The 16,770-nt window shown below is 38.2% G+C and overlaps 1 protein-coding gene across 1 annotated transcript; it reads right to left on the bottom strand.

Annotated features, from left to right (window-relative positions):
• Positions 1 to 10,475: 10,475 nt before the first annotated feature.
• LOC114490342 (olfactory receptor 10G2) lies at positions 10,476 to 11,442 on the bottom strand. Its single transcript, XM_028504322.2, has one exon. The coding sequence runs from the start codon at positions 11,430 to 11,432 to the stop codon at positions 10,476 to 10,478; it is 957 nt and encodes a 318-aa protein (XP_028360123.1). The 5' UTR covers positions 11,433 to 11,442.
• Between the last annotated feature and the right edge of the window lie 5,328 nt (positions 11,443 to 16,770).

Here is a 16,770-nt window from a genome sequence, read left to right as displayed (position 1 = left end):
CTGTACTTTTGTTTTACAAGGACTTAGACTGTGAAGGCATTGATGCTTTATGTTTTTGAATTGTGATCTTATATCAGATGCAAATGGTCATCTAGTACAAGCATGTTCGAGAGAGATATGGGAATCATTAATGGACCACAAAAGGATTATAAATCTATAATGGTGATCATTAAAAATGGTTTGTGACTGATTTGGCCAGGGTATTACACACCTTTTCTAATGAGGCACGGGCAGGCTTGACCCTATTTCAGTAGATGAATTTTGCTTAATTCTGATCCCAAACTGTATATCTAACTCTAGTGATCCATATCTCGAAAGGCCATGCAGAAAATTAAATATTTTTTATTATTTTTCAAAAATTAACTCAAAGTACTCTCTTTTAATTTATAAAAGGCATCTTAAATATTCAGAAAACATATAATCTATTACCATTTTCTGAATTTTACAATAAGACATGTAAAACTGAAGATAATCTAAAGAGAAGTAACTTTGGAATTAATATATACATATATACAATGGGATAAGAAAAATTTGAGTTACTAAGTCTGAGAAATGAGACTACAATTTCCATTAAAAGATAAAACCGTGCCTTAGCTGGGTGGTGGCTCAACTGTTTGGAGCATTGTTCCACACACTAAAAGATGGTGGGTTTGATTGCCAGGCAAGGCACATACTTAGGTTCCAGGCTTGATCCCTGGAGGTGGCATGTATGGAAGATGACTGATGGATATTCCTCTCTCACATCAGTGTTTCTCTCTTCCCCCCTCCTCTCTCTCTCAGTAAACATATCCTCAATAAACATATCCTCAGGTGAGGATTAAAAAAACAACAAAACCCTTACTAGCAACGCACTGTTCTGTTTAAAATATTCATTAACACAGAAATCAGATTACAGTTTTACTCACATCTGTCCTTCACATTTTGGGAAGAAAACCTGTGTTACATGTGGGAGAAAGGACCTGATAAGGACCAAATGGCAAGTAGTAAAGATGGAACCACCACAGAGCTCCAATATATTCTTACCTTCTTAGGCAGTGGATGAATCCCTGAAGAAGGGCAGCTTTAGAGAAAAATGTGGCCAATGAAAGGCTTGGGAGATATATTATCCCGATATAAAATGGCCTAATGGTAGCTGCACTGTTAGACTCAGCAGACCAGTGAGGAAAATTTCTGTGAGAGCAGAAATAAATGTATTGAATAATTAAACAAGAAAAGACATTGAGAGATAAAGTGACTGAGAATGAAGAAACCCTTTGCACAGTGTTTGGACCTAACATTTATCTATATCTGAAATTTATTCAGTGGTTATATCTATATTTGGGAGTATCTTCTTCTTTTTAGCCCCTTTCCACATCAGTGATCAAGTCCTGCAGATGATATTTAACTCTGGAAAATGGGACAGGACAATGGCAAGTGTTACTTGGAGGAGAGAGAATCACCTTCACCTGGCGTTGTCAGTATCCGCAGAGAATCATTTTGCAGTCTCTTCTGAGAGAAGAGATATAAATCTGTTCCTAGAAAAATTTCAGTGGGTCTCACGGGGTCAGTGGTATTTATTGTGAAGAGCTGATGGCAGAAGATCTGATTAGTCAGTTCTGGCTGAAGGACCAAACTAATGAAACTTAATTTATTATTTGCAGGCGTATTTGTAGATGCTGTCTTCCAATGTCTTTACAAACTGAAAAAAGAGTTATGGCTCCCACTGAAGATAACTACTAAGGCTGGTCTCTCTTGTGTTCTGTTACTCCTTTTATTTTCCCCAGAGGCAATTACAACATGTGAGGATTTAGCTTGGGGAGTATTATAATAGCACCCTTGTGATAAGACAAGACCAATATTTATAGTTTGTTTTCTGGAAAACTTCCTTATTTATAGCTTTTTTGAATTTTGTATAATTGTCTGTGGGGCTTAACAAGGCTTGTTGATGATGGCATGTCTATGCTTTCTTTCATCTTCCAAAAACACATTTGGAAAAAAGGAAGGAAAAGCTAATATGGTTGTTATTGGTCAAAAGGTGTTTCATTAACTGGTACATTCACATTTCATGAACCTCTTATTTCTTTGAATTACTAAGGTACTAACATAGATCTGCATAGACTAGGAGGAACATAGAATCTCAGTGTTAGAGGGACAGGAGAAGTTAGTCAATTCAACTATCCTGTACAATATTTTTTTAATAAAAATTGCTTGTGCCAGGTTTTTTTTTAAGATTTTATTTATTTATTTTTAGAGAGGGAAGAAAGGGAGATAGATAGAGAGAAACCTCAATGTGTGGTTGCCGGGGGTCATGGCCTGCAACCCAGGCATGTGCCCTGACTGGGAATCGAACCTGCGACAGTTTGGTTTGCAGCCCACGCTCAATCCACTGAGCTATGCCAGCCAGGGCTAACTATCCTGTACAATATTTTGTCATGCCCCTGGGCAGTGATTTTTATTAGTACTTCTTAGTTCTGTTTCTTTGAATACTTTGAGATTGGTCTGACTTCTTTTCTCTTTAAAACTGTCTGAACCTTTTTTCCAGACTTTCTTCAAATGTCTAATGACGGCCTATGTCTTTACGAGACTATCTTGAATGTGATCTGTTCCTCCTGCCCCCAAACTTTTGTGGTGAACACTATACCTCTCAAGTCATCTTGACATTGAAGTGTCTAGTGCAGAGATTAGAACACTTTTTCTGTAAAGTATGTATAGTAACTATTTTTGTCCTTGAAGACCATACTGTCTTCCAACAGTCTCTGTTGCATATATTCAAATCTGCCATTGTACATGAGAGCATCCATAAACAGTATATTTAAAAATGGACATGGCTGTGTTATAATAAAACTTTATTTGTAACCATCAAACCTTGAATTTTATATGAATTCCATGTTTCATAAAGCTTATTTTTCTTTTGCTTTTTATCAATTGTTTAAAAAATGTGAAAACCTTTCTTAGATTGCAGGTTTACAAAAAACAAATAGCAATTTAAATTTGGATTACAAGTGAATAGAAGTGATCAGGGGTTGAAACAAAACTTGTTTATGACTAATTAGTGAGAAGAACTGGCCAAAAAGGGTGTGTATGAGTGGATAGAGACAGGTGAAAAGGTTGTTTTACCTTTCACAGCCTGGTCTTTTCATATATTTTGCTGATTCCACTATTCCAGAAAGCACAATTTCAGTTGAAATAGTTTCCAGAAAGGAAACTGTTGAATTTTGTGGGCGTTGGTTTGTATATTGTGACCAGAATGTGTGTGAAGAAGCACTTTGTGAAATAGGGCTACAAAGGTACAGGTTCATAATTTCATAAGTTGTTGATAACTTAACCTATAGGGTCGGGCACAAATAATGACTCCTTTTTATTATAAAATCTTTTATTATAAAACCATAAGCATGCAATCCTATAACATAACAATATCACACTCAAGCACACCATATGACATTTTAGGTGAAGTGTTCAAATTAAAACTATAAATTATTACCCTACCAATCACACTCAAGCAGGCCTTACTTCTGCCGGACCCTGTAGTTTCATTGTTTCAGTTGACACCCTCCTGGATCTGTTCCACAAAATTTTCCACACTAGTAGTTATGTTTATTGGTTAAATTAGTAATGATACATATATCCCTAGTAGCGTAGTTAGGGTTTATAGATTAAATGTGCACAGAATCCCAAAATCTTACAAGCTCCACAGCATCTCATCTCCTCTGGCAACAATAATGAGGTCCTCAAGGTTAAGTGACAAGCAAAAGACATATCCATTAACTCTAGTTCCTATCTAATATTATTTTACTCATGTCACACTTGGCAATTTTATTGTTTCTGATGAGACACATGGAGATAAAGAAAGGGGCAGCCATTGCTGTTGCACCTTCTCCTATTTACAAACCTCTCCCTCTGCCACTGAAGTAACTTACAGGGGATTTGAAGGGCTTGTGCCTTTTTTTCTACCTTCATGTTTTTCTTTTTCACACTTTCAAGAGACAGACATTAAGGAAAGAATGTTAAAAAGCAAGTGCACACCAAGGGAAAATTAGAAAGTAACCATGCATGCCCAGGGAAAGGCTCGAAAAAGGCATGAGAATATCCTTTTCTTTTTTAATTTTAATCATTGTTCAAGTACAGTTTTCTCCCTTTTTCTCCCAGTCCGGCCCACCCACCCAATTGAGAATATCTTAAGGTTGCATTTCAGGCTGATCCTTGGTAGAGAGAGCCTATGAGCGTGCACACGCATGCACACACACACACACACACACACACAACCTCCCCCAAAACCAAAAACAACAACAACAAATCCCCAAACCAATAACAAAATCTGTCAAGCCCTGGGGAAGGGAAAGAATCTGATTTCTAGAGTTACCACATTATTAGATTAAAATGTCCAGTGTTCAAAAAAAATAGTAAGATATTAAAAACCCCAGAAAAATATGGTCCTTTCAAAGAAAAATAATAAGTCAATTAAAACTGTTCTTGAAAATATATTAGACAAAGACTTTAAACAACTGTTTCAAAGATGCCCAAAGAGCTAAAGGAAGATGTGGAATAAAGTCCAAAAACATTTTTTGAACAAAATAGAAATATCAATAAAGACATAAAAAACCTAAAAAGAACAAAGAAAATTTCTGGATCATTATATTATAATAATTAAAATTAAACAATTTATGAGAGGGATTCAAAGGCAATTAGAAGAATCAGTGAACTTAGTATAAGACAATGGAAATTATCAAGTCTGAGAAACAGAAAAAACAGAGAATAGGCCCTGACTGGTGCAGCTCAGTTGGTTGGGTGCTGTCCTGAAAAGCAAACGGTTGCAGGTTTGATTCATGGTGAGGGCACATGTGAGGGTTGTGGGTTCAGTTCCCAGTTGGCACATGTACGAGAGGCAACTGTGATGTTTCTCCCTCACATCAATGCTTTTCTCCCTCCTGTTTCCTCCCTAAAAATAAATAAATAAAGTCTTTTTAAAAAAAGAAATAAAAGAGATTGAAGAATAGTGAACAGAGTCTAAGAGACTTGTGGAGAACTGTCAAGTGGGTGAACATGTACATCAATGAAATCCCAGAAAGAGAAGAGAGAAAAAGGGAGAGGGACAGTATTTGAAGAAATGATGGCTGAAAACCTCCCAAACTTGATGAAACATATGAGTATAAGCATCCATGAAGCTCCATGAAGTCCAAATAAAATGAATCAAAGATACCCACACTGAGACACCAAACTATTAAAAGCCAATTACAAAGGCAGAATCTTGGAAGCAGCAAGAAAGAAGTAAATTATAACATATGAGGGATGCTTAATAAAATCCTCAATAAAATCAACAAATTTCTCATCAGAAAGTCTGGAAGCCACAAGACAGTGGGCCAATATTCTCAAAGTGCTAAAAGAAAAAAAACCCTGTCAACCAGAATCCTATATACAGCAAAACTGTCCTTCAAAAATGTTGGAGAAAGTAAGACATTCTCAGATAAACAAAAACTGAGAGCTTGTGACTAGACCTACCCTGCAAGAAATGTTCAAGGCAGTCCTGCAGGGTGAAATGAAAGGACACCACACAGCAGCTAGAAGCTGCACAGAGAAAAAGAAGGTCTAAATAAAGGTAAGTACAAAGGGGAATTATAAAGGCTAGCATTATTATAACAGTGGTTTGTAACTGCACTTTTTGTTTTTTATATGATTTGAGATACTAATAGACTTAGAGATAAAAACAATTATTGGTGTAAAAGCTAGTATTACTGTAACTAGTTTGTAACTGTAAATATTGTTTTCTACATAATTTAAGAATCAAATGCATGTAAATGAATTATTAATTTATACTTTGGGGCACATAATATATGAAGATATAATTTTAGAGAAATAAAAAAATACTTTGAGACAAATGAAAATGGAAATACAACATACCAAAACTAATGGGATGTAGCAAAAGCAGTTCTAAGAGAGAAGTTTATAGCAATAAATGCTTACATCAAGACAAAAGAATGATCTCAAGTAAACAACACAACTTTGTACCTCAAAGAACTGGAAAAGGAAGGACAAACTAAGCCCAAAGTTGGTAGAAGACAGCCTAGAAATAAACTCTTGCAGATATAGTCACATGATTTTGGACAAGGATGCTGATATCATTCACTGGGGAAAAGACAGTCTTCTTGATGAGTGGTGCTGGAAAAACTGGATATCCACATGTAAAGAATGAAGCTGGACCCTTACCTAACACCATATACAGTCCAGTCTCCCCTTATCTATTGTCTCGCTTTCTGTAATTTCAGTTATTTGTAGCCAACTGTAACTGAATGATATTATTAAAATATTATATGATAAAATTTCAGAAATAAACAATTTATAAGTTTTAAATTGCACACTGTTCTGAGTGACATGATGAAATCTTGTGCCAACTTGCTCCATCCTGGCCTGAACATTATATACCTTGGCTTCGTTCATTGTGGCCACACTGTATATTCTACCTGCCTATTAGTCACTTAGTAGCAACCTTGGTTATCAGATTGGTTATCTGAGGGAGAGAATGACCATATTCACATAAATTTTATTACAATATATTGTTATAATTGTTCTACTTTATTGTTAGTTTTTTTAATCTCTCACTGCACCTAACTTATAAATTAAGCTTTATCATATATATAAAAAGCCCAGATGATATAAGGTTTGGTACTATTGGCATGGTTTTAGTCATCCACTGGGAGTGTTGGAATGTATTCCCCATAAATAAAGGGGGACTATATACAAAAGTTAATGGAAAATGGATAAAAAAACCTAGGTATAAGGCCAAAACCAATTAAACTCTTAGAAGAAAACAGAGGACTACAGTTTCATAACAGTGGATTTGGCAATGATTTCTTTGGTAGGACACCAAAAACACAGATAACAAAAGAAAAAATAGACAAAATGAGTTTCATAAACATTAAACATGTTTGTACATCAAAAAACACTATTAACAGCTCTGACTGGTGTGGCTCAGTGGATTGAGTGCTGGCCTGGGAACCAAAATGTCGCTGCTTCCGTTCCTGGTCAGGGCACAGGCCTGGGTTTTGGGCCAGGTCCCAAGTTAGGGATGTGCAGGAGGCGACCAATCTATGTGTCTCTTGAACAGTGATGTTTCTCTCCCTCCCTTCCCTTCTCTCTAAAAATAAAGAAATCAAATCTTAAAAAACCAGACACTATTAACAGAGTAAAAAGATAACCCAGAGAATGAAAGAAAATATTTGCAAATTATATATCTGATAAGGGACTAATATCCAGGACCCTTAAAAATCAATCACAAAAACCAAACAACCCTGTTCAAAAATGGGCAAAGGACTTGAATGGGCATTTCTCTAAAGAAGTTATACAAATGACCAAAAAGCTCATGAAAAGATTCTCAACATCACTAATCATTAGGGAAATACAAACCGAAACTACAATGAGATATTACTTCCTACCCATTAGGATGGCTACTATAAAAAACAAAAACAAAAACAAAACCAGAAAACACTATTGGCTAGATTATGGAGAAATTAGAACTCTTGTGCACAGTTCATAGGAATGCATAAAGTATAGCCACTGTGGAAAAGAGCATGCAGTTTCCTTAAAAAAAATGATTTCTAGGTAGATACCCAAAAGAATTGAAAGCAAGGTCTCAAAGAGATATTTGAATACCCGTAGTTATAGTAGCATTATTCACAATAGTTAAAATGCATAAGCAACCCTGTATTTATCAATGGATGAACAGATAAACAAAATGTGCTATATACATACAATGAAATATTATTCATACTCAAAGAGGAAGAAAATTCGACCACATGCTACAGCATGAATGAAACTTGAGGGTGTTATGCTAAGTGAAATAAGCCAGTCACAGAAAAACAAATGCTATATGATTCCACTTATATGAGGTACTTAAGTGTAGACAACATCACTGGGACAGAAAATACAATGGAGGAAGGGGAGAATGAAGAGTATTATTTAATGGGTGTAGAGTTTTAGTTTTACAAGATGAAAGGATGCTTGGGTACTTTTCATATCTACTTTGGGATTTATGGGGATGGATGGCGGTGATGGTTGCACAACAACGTGAATGTATTTAATACCACTGAACTGTACACTTAAAATGGCTAATTGATAACTGTTATGTATATTTTGCCACAATAAAAAATCTGCAAAAAATTGGGTGAGCATAACATTACAGTTCTAATTGAGTGAAAAAACGATCAATAAATGAACACATTTACCTGGTCATTCATTTTCTGGAAGGAGCTATTGACACTTGTTCTTAGACTGCCCTGTACTTGAGTTCCCTGTTTCTAACTTCTTTTAAATGCTTTCTTGTTCCTCTGGTAAGACCAGTACAGGTCCCAGGGATAGGTTAAGGTTATTTACCTCACTGTGGCCTGGTTAGAAGGACATTGCATGATTTATTAATCAGCCCAATGAATGATTGACTAGGTAGCATCTTGACCTTTTGATATTCTGATAATTGACCAAAAGCTTTCTTGGATGCTTTGGACAATTCAAATGCAGTTCAAAACAATTTTCCAGTGTTGTTTTAATTTTTAAAAAATTGTCAATTAAGTGAAGTATTAATTAGGATGAGGTGAAACTACTATAACAAAGTGACTTAACAAATCAGTGGATGAAAGAAGTTAGAGGCTTACTTTCCTCTCACGTAAAATCCTGAAGTGTGTGTTCCAGTTGGCAGACGACCCATTTCCACTTGGTTACAAAGTGGGTGCATCTGGGTTCCTGTCATACGCCATTCCACCTCAGAGCAGGAAAAGAACATGGAAACGTTGCTGGGCCAGTTCTGAGGGCCAGGTCTGGAAGTATCACACGCACACACATATATACATAACATCTCTTCATATCCACTTTGGGAGAACTTAGACATATAAATAACTCAACTGCAAGAGGGACTGGGAAGTGTCCATGGTGGGGCAGCCATGTTCTAGCTATAGCTCTCTGACTAGGGAAGAAGAAGAGCATGGATTTTGGTGGGCAGGTAGCCATCTCTACCACAGGGCCTACTGGTAGATATTAGGTAAAAGGAGGCTGCAACACAAACACCAAAAAAGCATTCTTTCTGCTCTCCAGGGACTCTGATCTAAACTACAGTCTAGTCCAGTTGATGACCAGTGGTCTTATAAAATTCAAAGGACTATATGAATGCAGGGAGAAGGAGATAAATTCTGACTAGGAGGCTCAGAAAAGTTTTTTGAAAGAATAAGAGTTTTTCCTGGGTCAAGAAGGAAGTACAAAATATCAATTTACCAATTTAAAGAGTATTTTTGATATAGGAATATCTTAAGTAAAGGCTAAGAAGCCCCAAAGAAAGGAAAATGTTTAAAGAATGGCAGGTGGCCCTGGCTGATGTGGCTCAGTGGCTTGAGTGCTAACCTGTGAACCAAAGGGTTGCCAGTTTGATTCCCAGTCAGGGCACATGCCTGGGTTGCCAGCCAGGTGCCCTGTAGGGGGTGCAAGAGGGGCAACCACATATTGGTATTTCTCTCCCTCTCTTATCCTATGTCTAAAATAAATAAATAAAATCTTAAAAAATTCAAAGTTAGCAGGTAAATTAATGGGGCCAGGAGGGAAAACAGAGGTAGCAATATCTTAGGAGATAAGGTATATTAGGGTCTGACTGTGGAGGACTTTGAATTCCAAGCTATGAGGTCTCGCTTTATCTACCTAATTCAGTGGAGAGCCAGTGAATATTCAGTGTTTTCAGAAAGAAAACTCTGATAGTGATATGGATGAGGATGGGGATGTCAAGGGGACTGCTTAGAAAGCCAGAGAGATATTCCTGAAACAGAGTGAGTAGAATTTGGTTAACTACTGTATGGGGGATAAAGAGGGGACCTGGAAGGAAACACAGACAATCCACATACAGATTCACACTAAGTTCTTTGCCTTGGTGTGGGCAAAGCAATCCTGAATGTCTAGGGGCTTGGGAAATTAGGCATGAAACAAATGGATGAAGGGAGATGAGACAGCATCATGCTGGTTTTCCCCAAATTCACCTGGAATAAACCCCTTTCCTCCTAGATAAAGCATTTATTCTTCATAATTGACATTTGTGTAGAATGTGCTTTCTCCCAAAAGATAGGTCAGAAAGTGTAAAACAGTTCTGGCCAATTTATTGAGGATAAATGTAACAACAAAAGCTTCTTTTTGAAAAGAAATATTATATTTATTTATTTTTAGAGAGAGGGGAAAGGAGGAAGAAAGAGAGGGAGAGAAACATCAATGAGTGGTTGCCTCTCTTGCATCCCCTACTGGGGACCTGGCCCACAACCCAGGCATGTGCCCTGACTGGGAATTGAACCTGCAACCCTTTGGTTCACAGGCTGACATTCAATATACCGAGCCACACCAGCCAGGGTGAGAAGTGTCTTTGTGGTAAAATTACATTCAATTAAGTTTAAACTAACATCTAGTTGTTGAATGCTTACCACATGCAGCAGTAGCTGAGAAGAGCACAGCAATGGAGTTGTAGGTAGTTCCTCAGCCTGCAGTTACTTATTTTCTCTTGCAGTCCCTCGACCTGCTATTATTCTTTTTAGAGCAGACTTCACTTCCTGGTTCCTCAGTGTATAGATGAGTGGGTTCAGTAATGGAGTGACAATAGTGTAAAATACAGCCACTGCCCCATCCAAGGGACTCTTGGAGCCTGGCCTGAGGTAGATGAAAATACAGGGGACATAGAAGACTGTGACCACAGTTACATGGGAGCCGCAGGTGGAGAAGGCCCGCCGCCGCCCATCTGAAGTGCGTATCTTCAGGATGGCATGGACTATGTTGGCATAGGAGAGTAGAATTAACATGAAGCAACTGGCAGCCACTACCCCAATGTCCACAAAGGTCACAAGCTTGTTGACAGTTGTGTCAGCACAGGCCAGCCTCAATACTGCAGGAATGTCACAAAAAAAGTAATCCACCTCGTTGGGCCCACAGTAGGGCAGGCGGAAAGTCAGAATGGCTTGGATAGATCCATGGATGGAGCCAGCTATCCAAACTCCAGACACAAGGATGGTGCATAACTTACCATTCATGAGCATGGGGTAGTGCAGGGGTCGGCATATTGCCAAGTACCTGTCATAGGCCATCAAAGTGTAGAGGAAGCACTCAGTGCTACCCAGAAAGTGAAAGAAATACAGCTGAGCCACACAGCCACCATATGGGATTGCTTTGTTGGCAGGAGTAAAATCCAGTATTACACGAGGAACAATGACTGAGGAGAGCCACATGTCCAGGAATGAGAGCACACTCAGGAGAATGTACATGGGGCGAGCATGCAGCGTTGGGTCAGCCCACACAGTGAGCAGAATGAGCAGGTTCCCCACCTGAGTCAGGATGTAAATGATGAAGAAGACCAGGAAGAGGAGGGTCCTCAGATTTGGGGGATGAGGTAAGCCCAAGAGGATGAACTGTGTCACCATGGTGTCCAGGGATGTGTTTACAGTCTTTCCCATGTCTTTCTGTAGTCTGCTAAGATGAAGGGTGTAGTCATACAAGGGCAAGACAACACAGGGAGGTGGTGAGAGAATGCTTTTGTTTTATGAGTAATGCCTAAGAGATCTGACAGAAGCTGAATAGTAGTAAAACAATTTCTTTGAAGAGGTGGGTGTTACCATTATCTATTTTGGTTTACTTGATAAGAGAAACAGAGGCTAGTTTGTTTCTTAGATGGATGGAAACTTATCTATGGGGAAATACTTAGAAGTGGAATTTCTAAGGAACTGAGTGAGGAGGACTTAGAACTCCAAGCAAAAAGTGTTCACCAAAGAGGGGCTAATGCTGAGGCTGAGCAGTGTGGAATGCGTATCCCACAATGACTACATCTACTTTCCCTCCACTTACCATCATTGCAATGCCTCCTCTTTTCCCTCAGCTAAAATTCCATCTTTTCACGCTGGCTGGTGTGGCTCAGGGGATGGAGTGCCACCCTGAAAACCAAAGGGTCATGGGTTCAATTCCCACTCAGTCAGGGCACATGCCTGGGTTGCATGCCAGGTCCCCAGTAGGGGACTCGAGAATGGCCACCACACATTGATGTTTCTCTCTCTCTCTTTCTCCCTCCCTTCCCCCTCTAAAAATCAACAAAATCCAAAATAAAAAAAAGTAAATAAATAAAATTGCATCCATTCACAATAGCATGCAAAAAAATTATTATCTGGCCCTCACCACTCCAACACATCACTTTTACTCAGCACCCTGAGCCCGTACAATTTTTTGTTATTGCTGAAATGCACAGGATTCCTTTGGGCTTTCTCAGTAGCGTGCTCCTGTGCACAGGCTGCCTTCTCTGCTTCCTCACCTACATAATGCTCCCTTCACCATGTGTCCTTTAAAAAGGCTTTCCTGATTCCCAAGAACCATGCTTACACTTTCCAGAGTGTGTATCGCACTGTGTTGCCATTGCCTAAATCCTTAACATATCCTTCCTTAGTCATCCATCTCGCACTGTACAAGTGATAATTATTTTCTGAATCACTGAATGGCTGATTGAATGGATGTCACCAAACCCCACTGACCTGACACAGTGCTTCTGCTTGATCTTTTTCACCAGACTCTTGGCTCACCTGGCTGGTGAGGGACTATCTCATTCTTATGCAATATGTGTCTAGTTTTATTATAACAAATGAAGTGGTCATTATGTTTTTTTTATTGCTCCAGGATATTATTTATATTGATTGATAGATTTATGTGGTCCAATGGTTTAGGTTGGATTTTCTGGTATACAGTTACAGATGAATTATTATTGTTTATTATAAAAGCATGGATTAATGCAGGACTTGATCTTTAGTTTGTGTGATATATATGCCTAGAAAGAATTTGAAATACCTAATTCAGATAACAACAAAAGATAGAGGAATAAAGTGTGCTCATCTCATTCCTTTTGTTGAATATCCACACACTAGGGTTTGAGATCCAGGCATCTGTCACTTAACTATAAAATATCTTTGTAATTTAAATGACTATTTTCAGGAAGCAATTAAAATGGTAACAGCATAAATGCAAATAACGTGTAAGTGTTCATATGTTTGCCAATTTAATCTACATCGGAAAATTCCAAGAGATTTTTTATTGGTTATTTTCTAAGATTACTTAATTTCTATATTAATATTTAACAGATATTGACAGTATTAATAATAGTTAATATAGCTGTCTCTTCAGGGTCCATAGAAAATGTGAAGCATGCCCTTTGTCTTCAAGGAAAGAAGAAATACTAGATTTTTGCTGCCTGAAATTCAGAGTATTGGAGCACAATTTATTTGAAAATGGATGGGAAGACTAGTTTCTATTTCTTTAGCAAGGCTATAGTAAAGAGATAGAAAGAGTTGGGATTAAGATTATGCATAAAATATTACTAATGAGTGAAAGTAATTTTTTGTCAATAGAGAGATATAATATCAGTGTATTTCTACTTAGGCAAATGATAACATTGTTGAAATATTTTATAAAAATTAATTGTACATCAAATGAGATAAAACTGTACTACTGGGGGAATTATTTGAAAGATTTTCATAATGCATATTTATTTACAGTGAAAAAGTTTTCCCTAATTTATCTGCTTTGCCAGTCTTATTTTTCCCTTTTTTGTGCATAAATATGATTCTGTACAGAAGGTGAATTTTTGGAGAGAACAGTCCCCTTTCCATAGTCCCTGTTGTTCCCCCTTCTCCTTCTGCTAGATTTATGTGTTACTATGTAAATAATTTTAGTGTATCTACCCTGACTAATTAGATAGGCAAGTTACTTTATTTTAAATTTTTATTTATTATTATTATTTTTAATTCTTAACCAAAGATATGTTTATTGATTTCAGAGAGAGTGAGCGAGAGTGTGAGAGAGAGAGAGAGAGAGAGAAGCATGGATGTGAAGGAGAAACATCTATCAGTTGCCTCCTGTATGCACCGGAGCCAGGGATTGAACCTGCAACCTAGGTTTGTGCCCTGAATAAAAATTGACCCCACAATCTTTGGTGTATGGGATGATGCTCTAATCAACTGAGTCTCCCAGTCAGGGCAAAGTATTTTAAAATTTTCCAAGTTTTAGACTATTTGATGTTGCTAAAATCATGTAAAATAGTTGGAATTTAAATATGAAAGCTCACAAAAATAGCCAAGGTTACAATTCAATATAGAAAGTATCTGAAAACAAGGTCCCAGTGACATTAGAGGATAAACAATACATGTTTAGAAAGCGATTATCCCAGAAGCGCTAGGGAGAGGCAGTGGGGACAGGGTGAAAGGTGGTGCTGAGAGGATGAGGGCACGTTGGGGTGCTGCCAAGAGCGCTTTTCAGAGAACTCCATAGAGCCGTGGGGTCATGGAATAGGCTGCTTTCTGTGCACCCTGACCTCCCCATCAGGCCAGTTTGGTGTGAGAACATCCAGCTATTTGAAACGCTTGATTTCTACAATGAACTGTGGGATCTGGGCTGTCAGTGAACAGCTATGAGATCCCGAAGGTGAGGGATAAAGACTGGCCCAGTGTTGTGTGAGACAAACTAGAATGGGACTGCTATTTACTCTTAGGAGAAGGCCCAACCCAAACCTGTTTCTGGAAATATTCCTTTTCCTTCACATTCATTCACTGTTACACATCCTGGTGGAGCTAGGGCAGAGTTAGGGAAATGGACAGAGTTTGGGGTGGCCTAGGCATATTTTATTTCCTTCCACTACAGGATGTTCTTGCCTTTCTACCAAGTTTAAAGAAAAGAGCTTGCGTAAGGAAAAGCACTTAGTATCCTTTTCAGTGGAGAAAGAAAAGGTTACCTGTTTGGCTTGCGTTTGCAGAATTACCAAAGAATCTTCTTCACAACATCTATGACTTTATCACTGCCCAATCTGGCCCTTTATCATTGCACTAGAGAAAAAAAAAGAGGGTAACTGAAAAGAAAATAGTGTTAAGATTTTTTGAGTCATTTTCTTAATATAAAAAAGGAATCCATATATTTGGAAGGAAGGACCTTAATTCTAGCAGTTTGGTAAGGAATTGAGGAAGAGACTGGTTAAATTAACATTTGAACCAAATAACAGAAAATTTTAAGTTTCAAAAAGAGTGACCTCATTCTGAAAGGTGCTGGTCTTAGGACTGTTTCTCTATCCTTTTAGACTCCTATGCGCAGAGCTGAGAAATCGTGCAGGAGGCTGGCTGACCTTGAATGGATGGTCCAGCAGAGAGAGAGATGTCCTTCAGAGATTCAGTTTAACCTGTTGTGAAGGGCTCCTATGTCTGTTTCTGGATTGCTAGAATTCTGTTAGCTCCTGGCTGGTGTGGCTCAGTGGACTGCGTGCTAGCCTGAGAACCAAAGGATCACCAGTTTGATTCCAAGCCAGGGCACTGGCCTGGGTTTCAGGCTAGGTCTCCAGTGGGGGGTGCATGAGAGGCAACCATGCATTGATGTTTCTCTTCCTCTCTTTCTCCATCCTTTCCCTTCTCTAAAAACAAACAAACAAACAAACAAACAAGTAAATAAATAAATAAAAAAATATTTTTTAAAAAGAATTCTTTTAGTAGTTTACCTGGCAAATAAATATTCAGAATCTCTGACAGTGTCTGCCTTTCAGGGCTCTTTGAAGAGAGTGACTTTTATATTGCTTGAGTCATATTTTACATTTGTTTTCATCACCTGTTGCTTCTGTTGCTCCAAATAAAAGAAAAAATAAAACCCCAGTGTCAAGAGATTTGAAGAACAATTCTAACCTCAGGAGAAATTCTACTCTAAAGTGTTTTTTAATGAGATCTTCCCTACCCAAATCCTTATTATTTTGTTTTGAGAGAGAACATTTCTAGTAGATCCCTGGAAGTTAGGCTGTGGGGAATATCATCATTTATTGTTTGTTTCCCTTGGCTGGAGTGTAGGCTTCCCGAGAGGAGGTCGGTTTGCTCACTGTGGACTCCCCTGCACTAGTACCTTGCCTGGCACAGAGGCAGGGTCTGGAGAACAACTTGAGTAAATGAATAAGAGAAATTACCAGACATATTAAGCGCTGTGGGCAGAAAATAAAAAGCTGTGCTTTCAAATATGCACTTCCAATTTAAAATTACCAGAAATTGATTTAATATCAAACTGATTCTCATATCTGTGTGCACATACAGTGTCAGTAGCTTTGGGTATTCATTTATTTATCTTATAAAAGTTAATGTTAGTCTGCCCTGTCCAGCAAGCGTGGCTCAGTTTGTTGGAGCATCATCTGAAAGTTCGCAGGTTTGATTCCTGGTCAGGGCACATAGCCAGGTTTCGGGTTCCGTCCCCAGTCAGGGTGTGCATGAGAAGGTGGTGAGTAGATGCTTCTCTCTCACATTGATGTTTTTCTTGTTCCCTCTCTCTTTGAAAGCAATAAAAAAAAAATGTACTCAGTGAGGACAAAAAAAAAGTTAATGTTAATCTGAGTAATACTGGGGAACTGGTTAGAAGTGAAGAAATTAAGCCTGGAGTGTGATATAAGCTTCAGGAGCCTTCACAGTAAGATGATGGAACTGGACAAAGACTGCATGAATCCTTTTATTTGAAAATTACTAAGGAGGATCAGCATTTGGGGTGTGTGTGTTTAACACTGCAAAGCTACATCTGGCCACAAGATGGCAGTATTAATTGTGTTACAACCAAGTACTATACTGTGTACTATATGGAGCAAATAGAAATAGTTAATGCAGAGGGCCCATGAGGGATATAAATTCCTGTAGCAAAAATACTATAGGTGAGGGGTACATTAGCTTGGTAAAACTAAGTGTGAAAGAGATAATTTCCTTCTGTGGTAATTGGGAACGGTTTGAAGTATGGCTTCCTTTCTTCCTTCTT

Source organism: Phyllostomus discolor, chromosome 1 (assembly GCF_004126475.2).
Source record: "Phyllostomus discolor isolate MPI-MPIP mPhyDis1 chromosome 1, mPhyDis1.pri.v3, whole genome shotgun sequence".
Taxonomy (NCBI): Eukaryota; Metazoa; Chordata; class Mammalia; order Chiroptera; family Phyllostomidae; genus Phyllostomus; species Phyllostomus discolor.
This window is presented reverse-complemented; position numbering and strand designations above follow the sequence as displayed.

Bases quoted from the DNA above. Each gene is read 5' to 3' on its own strand.
- LOC114490342 (XM_028504322.2), bottom strand. From the start codon at position 11,432: ATGGGAAAGACTGTAAACACATCCCTGGACACCATGGTGACACAGTTC.